The sequence below is a fragment of the Pogoniulus pusillus genome, chromosome 4 (genome assembly GCF_015220805.1).
Source record: "Pogoniulus pusillus isolate bPogPus1 chromosome 4, bPogPus1.pri, whole genome shotgun sequence".
In the NCBI taxonomy this organism is placed as follows: Eukaryota; Metazoa; Chordata; class Aves; order Piciformes; family Lybiidae; genus Pogoniulus; species Pogoniulus pusillus.
The window spans coordinates 20,536,217-20,551,775 of NC_087267.1; the positions used below are offsets into that span (position 1 = coordinate 20,536,217).

General features: G+C 43.6%; 1 protein-coding gene across 1 annotated transcript in view; it reads right to left on the minus strand.

The window, feature by feature from the left end:
- Positions 1–1,893: 1,893 nt before the first annotated feature.
- Positions 1,894–15,559, minus strand: part of RASSF9 (Ras association domain family member 9) — a 45,236-nt gene continuing 31,570 nt past the window's right edge. The window contains exon 2 of the mRNA XM_064142908.1: positions 1,894–4,894. Coding sequence (XP_063998978.1) covers positions 3,619–4,894 — 1,276 coding nt within the window. The 3' untranslated portion in view covers positions 1,894–3,618. The remainder of the gene's footprint in view (positions 4,895–15,559) is intronic.

A 15,559-nucleotide genomic window follows, 5' to 3' on the forward strand; every position in this document is an offset into this window, starting at 1 on the left:
GAATCGAGGAGCCCAGAACTGGACACAGGACTCAAGGTGTGGCCTGACCAGTGCTGAGTACAAGGGCAGAGTAACCTCCCTTGTCTTACTGGCCACACTGTTCCTGATCCAGGCCAGGATGCCATTGGCTCTCCTGACCTCCTGGGCACACTGCTGGCTCATCACAAGATCACAGGCTCACAGGATGTTAGGGGTTGGAAAGACTCAAGGTGATCATCAAGTCCAACCCCCCTGCCAGAGCAGGACAATACTATCTACCACAGATCACAGAGGAACACATCCAGACAGGCCTTGAAAGGCTCCAGAGAAGGAGGCCACACAACCTCTCTGGGGAGCCTGTTCCAGTGCTCTGTGACCCTTACAGTAAAGAAGTTCCCCCTTGTGTTGAGGCAGAACCTCTTTTGCTGCAACTTACACCCATTGCTCCTTGTCCTATCCCAGGGAGCAGTGAGCAGAGCCTGTCCCCCCACTCCTGGCCAACCCTCAGATACTTATAAACATTTGTCAAATCCCCTCTAAGTCTTCCTTTCTCCAAACTAAACAGCCCCAGGTCCCTCAGCCTCTCCTCATAAGCCATGCCCTCCACTCCCCTAATCATCCTCGTAGCCCTTCGCTGGACCCTCTCCAGCAGATCCATGTTCAGTTACTATCTACCAGTACCCCCAGCTCCTTTTCTGCCTTGCTGCTCTCCAGCCACTCTGTCCTCAGCCTGTAGTGCCACTTGGAATTGCTTTGGCCAAAGCACAGAACCCTGCCCTTGGCCTTATTAAATCTCATCCCACTGAGCCTAAGGGTTTGATTGTGTATTTCCTTATGAAGATTCTAAATTAAATCATAGATCATAGGATCCCAGGATGTTAGGATTTGGAAGGGGCCTCCATAGATCAAGTCCAACCCCCCTAATAGAGACAAATGATGAATGGTTAAGTAAGGAGCATAAAGGTTCATACAATGCCACTATTGGCATCTTGAAACCAGGTTGATTAAACACATGAAAAGCACAGAGACAGACAAACAGTAAAAGCTCTCACACAGTCTTTAATTGTGTACATTCATCTACATTCTGACACAAACAACTTTGGCAAAATATCCAAGCATGAGTGCTGCATCTTTTAATATTATTTTATTTTATAAGAAATACTCTCTCCCAGTCTATTTTTAATTAAACTATTTTCTTCTTAAAACACAGCAATGCTCTTAAGATCTATGTGTTGCAGTGGATGTAGAATCAACCACATGATGGGAATAAAGATCAGGTCTGAGAACTAATACAAGTTCCTATGACTGAAATAAATCTGATAGAGGATGAATGTAAATTAGTTCCCCTACGGGTCTCGTACTAGCCACCACAGATGTGAATATTATTCTGTTTGAATTCTTTACCCCCTAAGTATTATATATATATATATATATATATATATATATGTATTATATATATATAAAGACTCATTAGACATAACTGTTAGCTAAATTCACTAGAACTCATACCATACTTTAGCCTACTCTCAACAAGCAGAGCTCTATGCTTATTACTCGTCAGAGTGACCCCACAGAGCTCAAGCAACGCTGAGCTGCATTAATAAATTATGACAAAGAGAAGAAGGTTTGATACGTATTTGCCTCTCCATCAGGAGCTGAGGAGTCTAAATATGACATAGTATTGATGAAGTCTTCAAATAACACAACACAAAATATATTTAAGGCAACTAGAACACTTTCCTGGAACAAAACCTACTTAGAATATCCAGGATAAAAAAAAAAATAAAAACAAAACACAACACAACAGAACAGAAAAAAAAAAAAAAAAAAGCAACAAAACCTCACCAAAATTGCCTCTTCTTAAAAAAAAAAAAAAAAAAAAAAAAAAAAGCCTTCTTTTTTGGTTGATTGGTTGGTTGGTTTCAGTTTCTTTTTTTTCTTTTGTTGCTGCTGTTGCTTCTTTTTCTTCCAGCATTGGATATGTCCTAATGAGCAGTCCTAGCACTGTGGTCATCTCGGAAAACAGGTAAGTGACAGACATTTAAGAGAAGAAAAACCCAGATAAGGAAAGCAGTGTTAATCTGAATATGTTTTACATGTTCCCCTTGTTCATTTCCTTTGTATACTTTTCATTCCAGAATCTGCCTGAATTTTGCTAGAGCTAAACCTTGCTTGGAAACACAGCAACTCTTTTCTCCATTCCATCCCTTTAATCCAGAAACTACTTTAACCCAGAAACTTTTAACTCAGAAACTACTCATGTACTGTTAACAGAGGCTAGCTCAGAGTTTATGATCTTGCTTGGTAACTGAGGACAGCACCTCAGTTTTGACGCCTTTGCTTTGGATTCACAGCAAGGTGCTGCAGAAGGGTTTGAGATTGACTACCACATCCTAAATGCAATCGTTTGGCTTCATTGCATGGATATAAATTCTCATGTTTTGCATTCTCTCTCTTGTTGTTTTTCCTTCTGGGCCTCAATATTTACTTAGTTATATAAAGTAGATCAGCTCTAGTTGTATCTCAAAGTCCTCGCCTAAAAAAGTAAGATTTAAAAGTCCCCAATCCTGCTCCAAAACAGCATGAAAAGAGATCTGACATCCTACCTGCTACGTGAAAAATAGTAACTACGTGACTACTGGGAAACAGTGTCTACCCAGAGCCAAAAATGTCTGGTCCCTGCCTGTCCCTTCTGTTATGCTTTATTTGGTAGTCAGGATGTGAGGAAGGTCTAAGACACTGGATCTGACTGGTAAGATAAGCAAGAGAAAGCCTTGCTGAAAATGCCCCTGGGGTTAGGCGTGAGCTTGGGATTTGAGCGTCTCACAGAAGCAGGACGTAAGCAGTTCTGACATGCCCGCTGGCAGGGACTATGTGGACTTAAGCATCACTGGGGCAACTCCAGGGTAACAGCAGATAAGTAGGGGTGTTTTAAGGATCTTCAAAGCGGTTAAATGCTGCTGAAAGCAAGTGGAGATTAAGAATCTGTCTGTGTAAGGCAATTTCTGAAAAGGCACTTGGGTGTTTTCTTCTGAAAATATCATCCTGATAAGTCAAACCAAAAGGTAAATACACAGCACAAATGCAACTGCATTTCGTTTGTCCTGCAATATTAAAAACCTATTTTTTTAACAGCTTACATATTGATTAGATAATCCTCTACAGCAGCTTCACGGTAGGGAGATTCCACCTGAATAAAGCTAATGTAACAGTGCAGAAAATCAAGCTCTCTGTCTAGTTTGTTGTAACCTCTAATCCACTCTCCTAAGTAGTCAGAGAGATGCATCAGTGAGCCCAAAGACTACAGGATATCAAATCTCCAGACTTTCAGTCCAAGCCAGTCAGAATGCTCCTGTTTCACAGAGTATCAATGTAACAAGTTCTCAAGAGTCTGTCCTCATTTAACAAAGCCAACAAGCTTGCACCTATTAGCAGTTAACCAACCAGAATGCCCACAAGCTTAAGCTACTAAGTCCACAAGTATGCTATTAAGCACGTAAGGCACTGTTTGCTTTGCTAGAGAGGTGCCACAGAGTTGACATTTGGCAGGGCTGAACTTTCAAGGCCACAAGGTTTAACTGATTCTTATAAATATCCTCCACCCCCCAGAACTTTTCCTAAATGCATGACTGTTTTTAACTATGTCGACAACAGTACCAACTCCCCTGAAGTTATTTCCGAGTCCTGACTGTGCGTGGAGCTGATTCCAGTGTCCGAGTCTGTATCATTTATGTCCAGAGTAGTCACTCTATGAACAAAGTCAGGCACAACAGTGCTGCTACTGGAGACGTCACTGCCTTTGGACGGTTCTTCACTGGATGGACCCCTGGTTTCAACGTTGTCTTTTGCATGTAGTAAATTAAATTCTTCTGTAAGAAGTTCATATTCTTTCTCCTTCTTTTGAAGCAGCGAGTCTCTGTAGGTAAGCTCTTTCTGAATGCAGCTTAGGTATGAGTTGATTCTCAGACCATCTTTCACGCTCTTTTCCAGCTCGTATTTTACGCTTTCCAAACTGGAGCTCTCCAGCTCAGCGTTGGCAGTTCCTTCTGCGCGATCATCATCTCCGTTTCTTTCCGTGCATTTACCATGCACCTCTCTCTCAATTTCAGCACACAGCTTCTCTATTAACTGCTTATGATGCTTCAGTCTCTCTTCAACCTGTAAAATTCCCTCGCTTTTGCTCAAGTAGTCATGCACTTCTTTTGGATCGTCTGGCCTTCTCCCTTGCTGCTCGGCCTCACTTGGATAGATCATCAGATAAGAGTCCTGCACATAATTTTCCCCATCGTTGGCCACACGATCTAGATGGAATTTTGCTTCACATCTTTCAATTTCCATGTCTAGTTCCTTCATTCTAAGGACTTGCTGATGGATGGTATGATCTTGAGAAATGATCAGATGAATCAGTGTTTCCATATTATCTCTCTCTTGCTGCACACTGTCCTGTTTAAGCTTGGCCAGTTTCCGGAAAGTCTTTCTCACAATTTTCTTTTGCTTGTCTATTGGCAACATCTTCATGTAATTTGCTGGACTGAGCTCCCACTGTTTTTCTACATTTTGTACTACCTTAGCTTCAGCTGTCTTCCATAATGGAAAGGAGAGGAAAGCATCTGACTTCACCAACACAAAATGTAAATTACACTGCTCCTCCCCCCAGGCCTTCCAAAGTCTCAGGATCTTGGTCAAGGGAGGAAGAACTCGCTCCGAGCCTCTCCATTTTTCAACAATGCAGTAATCGCTGTGTTTGCCAAAGAGGACTTTCTTGTCTCCAAATGTTGTCTGATGGTCCTCCAGCAGCGCCTGAACCACCTCTGCACAAGTTGTGCGCTTTGTCAGGCCGCACACGATCTTTTCTTCCTGGCAAACCCAAACCACAATCTCTCTTTCGTTTGAAGCCATGTCCTTGTTGGGAGACCTGGAAAACAAGAGACCAAACATAAATTACCTATCAATGGCACAAACTGCATCAATAAGAACTATAATTGTGCTGTGACTTGTTAGGAACAAGTTCTTTGCCATGAGGGTAGTGGAACACTGGAACAGGTTGCTCAGGGAGGTATTTAAGGCCCCATTTGAGGTGAGGCTCGACATGCTCTGGGCAGCCTGATCTAGTTGAGGATGCTCCTGCTGACTGCAGAGGGGGTTTGACTAGATGACATCTGGAGGTCCTTTCCAACCCAGACCATTCTATGGTTCTATATTGAGAAATGCCTGTATTACTGTAGAATCATAGAATCAACCGGGTTGGAAGAGACTTCCAAGATCATCCAGTCCAACCTAGCACAAAGCCCTAGACTATCAACTAGACCATGGCACTAAGTGCCTCAGCCAGGCTTTGCTTCAACACCTCCAAGATTGGTGACTCCACCACCTTCCTGGGCAGCCCATTGCAATGCCAATCACTCTCTCTGCCAACAACTTCCTCCTAACATCCATCCTAGACCTCACCTGGCACAACTTTAGACTGTGTCCCCTTGTTCTCTTGCTGGTTGTCTGGGAGATGAGACCAACCCCACCTGGCTACAGTCTCCCTTCAGGGAGTTGTAAGAAAACAAGAATTCTTTAAATTATCTGAAGAACTATCTTTCATGAAGTAACAAAAAAGTATATCCATTTCACCTCCTGCTTTAGTGTCATTACTAATCTAGCTGAAAGGGAATCTCAAATAAAATATCTTCTGTTCAGTTTCAGTTTTGTACATGTCAGTCTGTGCTAATAATAACTGAGAATATTTGGCAATCTTCATTGTTGTCTTAAGACAACAAAACTTTCAGATTTGCATACCCAGATCTTTTCTCATCATACAGATATTTCATAAACATTTGTAAGCTCTTCCTGTCACTTAGGCTTTCCAAAGGAAGAATTACACCTCCAAACATGCACTGAATGTAGATGGACTGAGAAAAGGTGATGGAACATCATCTAAGTGAAAGAAACTTGATGGTAGGAGAAATCTATCGCTGTTTTGCCACATCTGCACCCACACAAGCATTAACACCATGGTTTTCCTCAGGTAATCTGTTCCTTTCACTGAAATATCAAATAGGCTGAATTCCAGTGAGTTCTAAGGAAATATCAACTCCAAGAGCATGCAATTTCATAACTCTCTATTTTATAACCATCATAATAATGCATAAATGACAGAAAAATTAAAAATTACATGCCAGAATACCTAAGAAGTGAAATTTTTGTTTATGCAGTTAGAATCATAGAATCAAGCAGGTTGGAAGAGACCTCCAAAATCATCCAGACCAACCTAGCACCCAGCCCTAGCCAATCAACCAGGTCATGGCACTAAGTGCCTCAGCCAGGCTTTGCTTGAACACCTCCAGGGATGGTGACTCCACCACCTCCCTGGGCAGCCCATTCCAATGCCAATCACTCTCTCTGACAACAACTTCCTCCTAACATCCAGCCTAGACCTCCCCTGATTGCACAACTTGAGACTGTGTCCCCTTCTTCTGTTGCTGGTTGCCTGGCAGAAGAGACCAACCTCCACCTGGCCACAGCCTCCCTATTATTCATTCAGTGAATGGATTATTGACCTGACATTAGCAGTTGGTACTTCCTTATACATGGAGGCACTTGACTTCTGGTGTCTAAGATCCTATTACAGATACTGTAGCCACCTAATTAATGCAATCAGTAGAGAGCAGAGAGTGATTCAGCCAACCAAATGTAGAAATCCATAGAATCATAGAAGCAATCAGGTTGGAAGAGACCTCCAAGATCATCCACTCCAAACTAGCATCCAGCAACCAGACCATGGAACTAAGTGCCCCATCCAGTCTTTTCTTGAACACCTCCAGTGACACCACCTCTCTGGGCAGCCCATTCTAATGCCAAATAATTCTCTGCTTCCAGTTAACTCTAAAGTTAGACTGAGCAGCCTTAGAGTGTGATGTGCCTAAAAAGACGGAGTGTCCTTGTGGAACCCATCCAGGATATTCCTGTCCTCCAGCCTCCACATGCATAATTTGCTTCTTGCCCAGACCTGGTGAATTGGCTTTTTGCCTAAAATGATAAAACAATAAATTCCCTGAGGAAAGATGCAGTTCTTTATTTAATTAGGACATCAGTTCCAGTTCCTGAAACATCTTTGCTCTGAGGACAGTCTGAGGGAGCTGGGGTTGTTCAGCCTGGAGAATAGAAGGCTACAGAGAGACCTAATAGTAGCCTTCCAGTACCTGAAGGAGGCTACAAGAAGGATGGAAAGAGACTGTTTCCAAAGGTTTGTAGTGACAGAATGAGGGGCAATGGTTTGAAATGAGAGAAGAGGACATTTAAATTGGATGTTGGGAATCACAGAATGTTTTAGGTTGGAAGGAAGGTCAAAGACCAGTTCCAAACCCCTGCCATAGGCAGGGACACCTCCCACTAGAACAGGTCACTCAAGGCCTCATCCAACCTGGCCTTGAACATCTCCAGGGTGGGAGCAGCCATAACCTCCCTGGGCAACCTGTGCCAGTGTCTCACCACCCTCACTGGGAAGAACTTCTTTCTAACATCTAGTTTAAATCTCCCTTCAGCCAGTTTAGACCCATGACCCCTTGTCCCATCATTACCTTGTAAATAGTCCTTCCCCAGCCTTCCTGCAGGCCCCTTTCAGATACTGGAAAGGTACTATAAGTTGTCCTTGAAGCCTTCTCTTCTCCATGCTGAAGAATCCCAACTCTTTTAGCCTGTCCCCATAGCAGAGCTGCTCCAGCCCTCTGAGCATCTTCATGGCCCTCATCTGGACTAAAGGAACAAGTTCTTTACCATGAGGGAGTTGAAACACCAGAACAGGTTGCCCTGGGAACTGGTTGAGGCCCTATCCCTGGAGATACTCAAAGCTAGGCTGGACAAGGCTCTGGGCAACCTGATCTAGTTAAGGTTGGCCCTGCTGACTGCAGGGGGTTGGACTAGATGAGCTTTGGAGGTCCCTTCCAACACAAACCATTGAGAAGCATTGAAATTTAACACAATGTTTCAGACAATATTCAAAGAGCTTTATGCAGGATTTGTTTCTATCTGGGGTGACTCATTTGCAGTACTTTTTTGTCTTCTGAGCCTTAATTAGGGTTATAGCCTATGGTTATTAAAGCAATCTAATGTATTTTTTTTCTTCTCAATGATCACACAGCATCACAGACACGCTGTAATTCAATAAACTGAACTATGACTGACTGAGCTCTAGGTGCCAGGAGGAGGACCAGGAGGCAACAATCAAAAAGCAGGAGACTGCAAATAAATACTGAAGAAAAACACTACAGGAATGAGTTTATTAATTCATCACATGGAAGAGCTCTGTCCAACTGCATTGGCTGGACATGGACGTGTAGACTGAACGTGAGTCAGCAGTGGGTCCAAGAAGGCTAACAGCATCCTGGCCTGGATCAAAATCACTGTGTCCAGCAGGAATAGAGAAGGCCACAGCTTGAGTACTGGGTTCAACTCTGGGTGCCACAGAAATAAAAAAGACATTGAGGTCCTGGAGCTTGTCCAGAGAATAACAACAAGGATGGTGAGGGGTTTGGAGGACATCATGTAAGGAGCCGCTGAGGGAGTTGTTTGGAGAAGAGAAGATGTTTGGAGAAGAGAAAGTGAAGGGGATATCTTATTGCTCTCTACAGCTCCCTGAAAGGAGGCTGGAGTGAAATTGGTGTTGGTCTCTTCTCCCAAGTAACCAGCAACAGGATGAGAGGAAATGACTTTGAGTTGTGCCAGAGGAGGTTTAGGTTAGACATTGGGAAAACATTCTTTCCTGAGAGAGAGATAAGGGGGTGGAACAGGCTGCTCAGGGAGGTGGAGGAGTTGAAATCCCTGGAGGTGGTCAAGAAGAGTATAGATGTGGCACTACAGGATATAGTTTAGTGATTAAGGTAGTTAGTTGGGTTACAGTTGAACTCGATGATCTTGGAGGTCTTTTCCAACCTTTATGATTCTGTGATTGCTCCAGGTCATAGAACATTCCTCTGTCAAATCTTTGTTTTGATAGGTTATTCATTTCATCAGCTCTCTCTTATAGACCAAACATCTTACAGCTATTGTTTCTGAAGTTCAAAAAATGAATATATATGTTGTTTGTTTGGTTTTTTTTCCATAAACTACTGAAAACAGGAAAGGATATGCCCCATAGCAAAATGGCACAAAGAAACAGATATATCTCAGTCTAAATAGGAGGGAAGGGAACAAAAGACAACAACAAACTGAATGGCATTACTGTGTTAAGTACATCACATGCTAAAAAGCCACTACCTGTAAGGAAGTTCAGGTATTCAGAATGCAGCATGCTGTAGAAATATCTTTTTTTATGAGATTGGTAGTTAACTGAAACTTATGCAAAGAGACAACTGCAACATAAGTCAGGTGCCATGATCTAGTTGACTCAGTGGGGCTGGGTGATAGGTTGGACTGGATGATTTTGGCCATCTCTTCCAACCTGGTTGATTCTATGATTCTATGATCTGTGACTGTAATATAATTCAATATTTATTTTAGATTTAAAAAAGAAGAAAAGAAGAAAAAACAAAAACAAGCTACAGAGATGGTTAAACACAAAATGTATTAGCAAAAATAAAGTGTCCCTGTCTTAGTTTTAAGAGCAGCCACAAACAAGTTATTTTACTGTACAGAATTGTTAAACACAGGATGAATTCTCAGAAATAAAGTATTTCAGTTTTAAGAGAGGCCAGGAAAAAATTGTTTTACTCTACAAAACACAAAATGAATTAGCAAAAATAAAGTGTCCTGGTCTAAGATTTAAGAGTGGCCAAAAATAAGGTATTTTACTCTTGAAGGAAGTAAAACAAAGAGTGGGAGAAGGAAGTAAGATAAAGCTCTGGCTGAATTGGAGAGGAATACAGAAAAGTGCATTTAAAGATGTTTGCAGGTGACACCAAGCTAGGAGCAGGTGTGGATCTGTTGGAGGGTAGGAGAGCCCTGCAGAGGAACACTGACAGACTGCATGGGTGAGCAGAGGCCAAAGGGATGAGATTTAACAAGGCCAAGTGCAGGGCTCTTCACTTTGGCAACAACAACTCCAAGCAGTGCTACAGGCTGGGAATAGAGTGGCTGAGAGCAGCCAAGCAGAAAGGGACCTGGGAGTACTGGTATATAGTAACTGAAGATGAACCAGCAGTGTGCCCAGGTGGCCAAGAGAGCCAATGGCATCTTGGCCTGGATCAGGAACAGTGTAGCCAGTAAGACAGGAGAGGTTATTCTTCCCCTGTACTCAGCACTGGTCAGGCCACATCTTGAGTCCTGTGTCCAGTTCTGGGCTCCTCAATTCAAGAGAGATGTTGAGGTGCTGGAAGGTGTCCAGAGAAGGGCAACAGAGCTGATGAGGGGCCTGGAACACAAACCCTGTGAGGAGAGGCTGAGGGAGCTGGAGGTGTTTAACCTGGAGAAGAGGAGGCTCAGGGCTGACCTCATTGCTGTCTACAACTCCCTGAAGGGAGGTTGTGGCCAGGTGGGGGTTGGCCTCTTCTGCCGGCAACCAGCAACAGAACAAGGGGACACAGTCTCAAGTTGTGCCAGGGGAGGTCTAGGCTGGATGTAAGGAGGAAGTTCTTCACAGAGAGAGTGATTGGCATTGGAATGGGCTGCCCAGGGAGGTAGTGGAGTCACTGCCCCTGGAAGCATTCAATAAAGCCTGGCTGAGGTACTCAGTGCCCTGGTCTAGTCGACTGGCTAGGGCTGGATGCTAAGTTGGACTGGATGATCTTGGAGGTCTCTTCCAACCTGGTTGATTCTATGATTCTGTTGGAATTTTGATACAGTAAATCCCCAGTCTGACTCCTTTGGGCTTTTTGGTAATCAATAAATACATTTCAGAGAAGGAGCATTGATCACAGAATCATAGAATCATAGAATCATAGTATCAACCAGGTTGGAAGAGACCTCCAAGATCATCCAGTCCAACCTACTCTTGTATCATTCTCCTGAGAGTCTTATGGAACTTGTTTGCCCAAACCTTCATGGTGTTTTCTGACTCTTGGTTTTGATTGATTGCCATGTTTTCTCCCATCCCAGACTTCCAGTGTGTAACAGATTATGTGAGTTCATCAGAAGCTGTGCTAGTTTGAGGCTAGCTGAAATATTTTAAGGAGAGAAATTTGATGATAGGCTGTGAGAAGGAAAAAATGGTGATGTCTGCTGCACTCATAGGCTTGCTGAGATCTATAAAAACAAGAACATAAACACAGATAATGCAGGAGCTCTGTGTTGCAGCTGGTGCCTGCACTTTTCTCCCTAACCTGCTGTCTGTTTACCTAATCCTTCTACTTTCTAACTCCCCTGCCTGATCCTCCGAACTCACCTTGCACCTAAGGCAAACTCTGGGGTAAGGTAGAGCAGTGGAGAGAAGGTGGAAGGGTGGTTGGGAGCCCCTCCTGGGGACTCTGGTTTCTGGGAGGGCTGCTGTGTTTCTGTATCACTTTTAACTGGCATATTTCTGTCTGTAGCTGTAGATATTGTAAATAACTGCCTGTATATTGTGCTAGCTGTAAATATAAAGCTTCATTCCATCATTTCCAGCGTGGCTAAGTCTACTCCGGGTGATTTCATAAGAGGGGTGGGGGGGCAGGTAACACCCAAACCGTCACAAAAGCTGCTCTCTCTTTTCCTCCTGCTTCCTTTAAACTTTTCTGTCAAGACAGTTTCTTTGCTGTGATATTAATAAATCTTCAAACAATTTGGATAACCCCAAGATACTCCCTAACATTAGCTCACTGATAAATACTTTTGCTATATCCATTCTTCATGGGGGCTTCCTGCAGATTTCAGCAGGAGTTAAGCAAGATCCTGATGGAAAAAAAAAACAACCACATTGTTTATTGTAAAGCAATCTCTACAGGATCACAGCAAGCAATGCAATATGGACACAGAACAACAGCCTAAAATTACTACTTTCAATCATTTTTAGAAGGTTCTTACTCCCTGTTGTTTTTTCACTTATGAATCACCTGTCTACCCAGACTTTACCTTCATTTTTTTTCTGGTGGAAGAGTCTTTTTTTCTTTGCTTTTCTCTAGCATATTTAACATATTAAAGCCCATTATTAGTTCGAAGCACTGCAGGAGTTGATAATGTTGGTTAAACAATGGATTGCAAAGAGCGGTGATCAATGGTGCTAAATCTGGCTGGAGACCTCTAACTAGTGGAGTTCCCCAGGGATCAATGCTGAGTCCAGTCCTGTTCAGCATCTTCATCATAGACATTGATGAGGGGACAGACAGATGGACAGAGTCTGCTCAGCAAGTTTGCTGATGATACCAGACTGGGAATCTTTGCTGAGACACTTGAAGTGTGTGCAGCCATTCAGTGAGACTGGGACACACTGAGAGCTAGGCAGAGAGGAACCTAATGAGGTTCAACAAGGGTAAGTGCAGAGTCCTGCACCTGGGAAGGAACAACAAACTGCACCTGCACAGGCTGGGAGGTGATCTGCTAGAAAGCAGCCCTGTGGAGAAGCACCTGGAAGTGTGGCCAGAAGATGGAAGGAGGTTCTCCTCTCCCTCTACTCTGCCCTGCTGAGACCACACCTGGAATATTGCATCCAGTTCTGGGCTCCCCAGTTCTGGAAGGATAGGAATCTACTGCAGAGAGTCCAAGGAAGGGCTACAAAGATGACGAAGGGGCTGGAGCACTGCCCTGTGAGGAGAGGCTGAGAGACCTGAGGCTGTTTGGTCTGGAGAAGAGAAAATTTCAAGGGGATCTAATCAATGTTTATAAATACCTGAGGGCTGGGGGTCAAGAGGGAGGACACAAACTCTTCTCAGTTGTGCCTTGTGATAGGACATGGGGCAATAGATGGAAACGACAGCACAGGAAGTTCCAGCTCAACAAGAGGAAGAACTTCTTTACTGTAAGGTTCACAGAGCATGGAACAGGCTGCCCAGAGAGACTGCGCAATCTCCTTCTCTGGAGACTTTCAAGACCCATCTGGATGCATTCCTGTGTGACCTGTGCTAGATTCTATAGTTCTACTGTGGCAGAGGGTTGGACTGGAAGATCTGCATAGGTCCTTCCCAACTCCTAATATCCTGCATGCATGTGTAGGTACACAAAGAGATGAAGTAACTTATACATGAAAATATACAAATACATATATATGTCAGTGTAGTACAAGTAACATACACCTCATAATTACACTGCCAACATTTACAGGAAAGGAGAGAAAGAAAAAAAATTATATTCTGAACATCACTGCAATTAAAGTGCAAATTCTATCATTTCTTCCCATGTGTTTGTCTCAGGATATGTTATCTTCATTTTTATTCAGCAGCCTCATTAAGTTGTGGCTTTTCTTTCTTTTTGATCAAAAAGAATCAGGAAATCATTTATCATCTTGCAGTTCCACAGAATTCCAGTATATTCCACATATTCAAGTGTTCTTTTATCACTTTCCACCAAAAAATAGTAAACTGATGAGGCTTACCGTGGACCTTTTAAGTAAAATTGATTGCATAATTCTTTAAGTGCAATTGATCCAGGTAGTCTCAAATGAAAATGAAGGGCGTGGACCTGATCAAGTGGGTCTGGAGGAGGGTCAGAAAGGTGACTGGGAGCCTGAAACGCCTCTCCGATGAAGACAGGCTGAGGGAGCTGGGGTTGTGCAGCCTGGAGAAGAGAAACCTCCAGAAAGACTTAATAATGGCCTTGCAGCACCTGAATGGGCTCTGCAAGATGGCTGGAGAGGGACTGTGTGCAAAAACCTGAAGAGATGATGGGATGAAGGGCAGTAGTTTGAAATCAGAGAAGAGTACATTTAGGTTGGATTTTAGGAAGAAGTCCTTAACCATGAAGATGGTGGAACACTAGAACAGGTTGCCCAAGGAGGTAGCTGAAGCCCTGTACCTGGAGATATTCAAGGTAATTCTGGACAAGGCTTTTAGCAGTGTGATCTAGTGAAGGATGTCCCTGATCACTGCAGGGAGGCTGGACTAGCTGACCTTTGGAGGTCCCTTCCAACATAAACCATTCTATAATTATTATGATTCAGCATAAACATATTAATGACTTGCTTACAGGATGCAAGGAGATGTTGTCATAGAATGATTTATGTTGGAAAAGACCTTCAAAGTCATCAAGTCCAAGTGTAAGTCCTACTCTGCCAATTCCACCACTAAGTGAGATCCTCAAGCACCACATCTACAAGGCTTTTAGACATATCCAGGGATGGTGGCTCCACCACCTCCTGGTCAGCCTCTTCCAATGCCTAAAAACCCTTCCAGTGAAAAATCTTTTCCCAATGTCCAGTTGAAACCTCCCCTGGCACAGCTTGAGGCCATTCCCTCTTGTTCTTTTACTAGTTCATTACAAGACCAACATCCATGCCACTACAACCTCCTTTCAGGTATTTGTAGAGGGCAACAGGATCTTCCCTCAGCCTCCTTCTTTTCAGACTAGACAGCCCCAGTTCCCTCAGCTGCTCCTCCTGAGACTTGTTCTCTAGGCACCTCACCAGGTTAGTTGCTCTCAACTTGCTCCAGCACCTCAATGCCTTCTTTTCATTGACATGCTCAAAACTAAACACAATGCTCAAGGTGTGGCCACACCAGTGCAGAGTACAGAGGGACTATCACCTCCCTGGTCTTGCTTGTCACACCATTTTTAATATCAGCCAGAATGCCCTTGGCCTCCTTGGCCACCTAGGCACACTGCTGGCTCATATCCAGCCACTTGTCAATCAGTAGTACCTCCAGGTCCTTTTCCACCAGGCAGCTTTCCAACCACTTCTTCCCAGGCCTGTAGCATTGCATGGGGTTGTGTCCCAAGCACAGGGCCCAGCACCTGGCCTTGTTGAAGCTCATAGAGTTGAACTCAGCTCATCAATCCAGTCTGTCCAAGTCCCTCTGTAGAGCCTCCCTACCCTCAAGCAGGTCAGCACTCCTACTCAACTTGGTGTCATATACAAACTTACTGAGGGCACACCCTATCTCCTCATCAAGATCACTGGCAAAGATGTTCAACAGAAGTGCTCCCAGTAGTGAGCCCTGAGGAACACCACTTGTGACAGGCTACCAGCTGGGTTTAACTCCATTCACCACCACTTTTGGCCAGAATGTGCTGCCTCCATTCAAGCCATGACCAGCCATTTATTTTCATGAGAATGCCATGAGAAACACCACTGAAGGCTTTACTAAAGTCCAGGTACATGACACCCACTGCTTTTCCCTCATCCACTAGGTTGGTCATCAGGCTCATCAAGCGGGATCCACCTTTCATAAACCCAAACTGACTGTGCCTGATTGCCTGCTTGTCCTGTATGTGGTGCATGATTGCATTCAAGATGACATGCTCCATGACCTTCCCTGGCACTGAGCTGTGCTTTCCTTGTAGAAAGTGGAGAGTAGATTCTGCATAAACATAGCAGAATTCTCCTCACTTAGGCATTGGAAGTTTTTAGTATAAATTCACAATGTTCCTTTCCATCTAAGAGTAGACATCTAAGGACAAAGTCTAAAAAGCCTAAACTAACAATGCTCATTGTGATGAATCCTCCAAATGAAGCCATTTCTCTTTCATTAAATTCAAGAGCTTTATGTGGCCATGTTCAACTAAATAGCTCATTTTTAGGTAGCTAAATACAGAT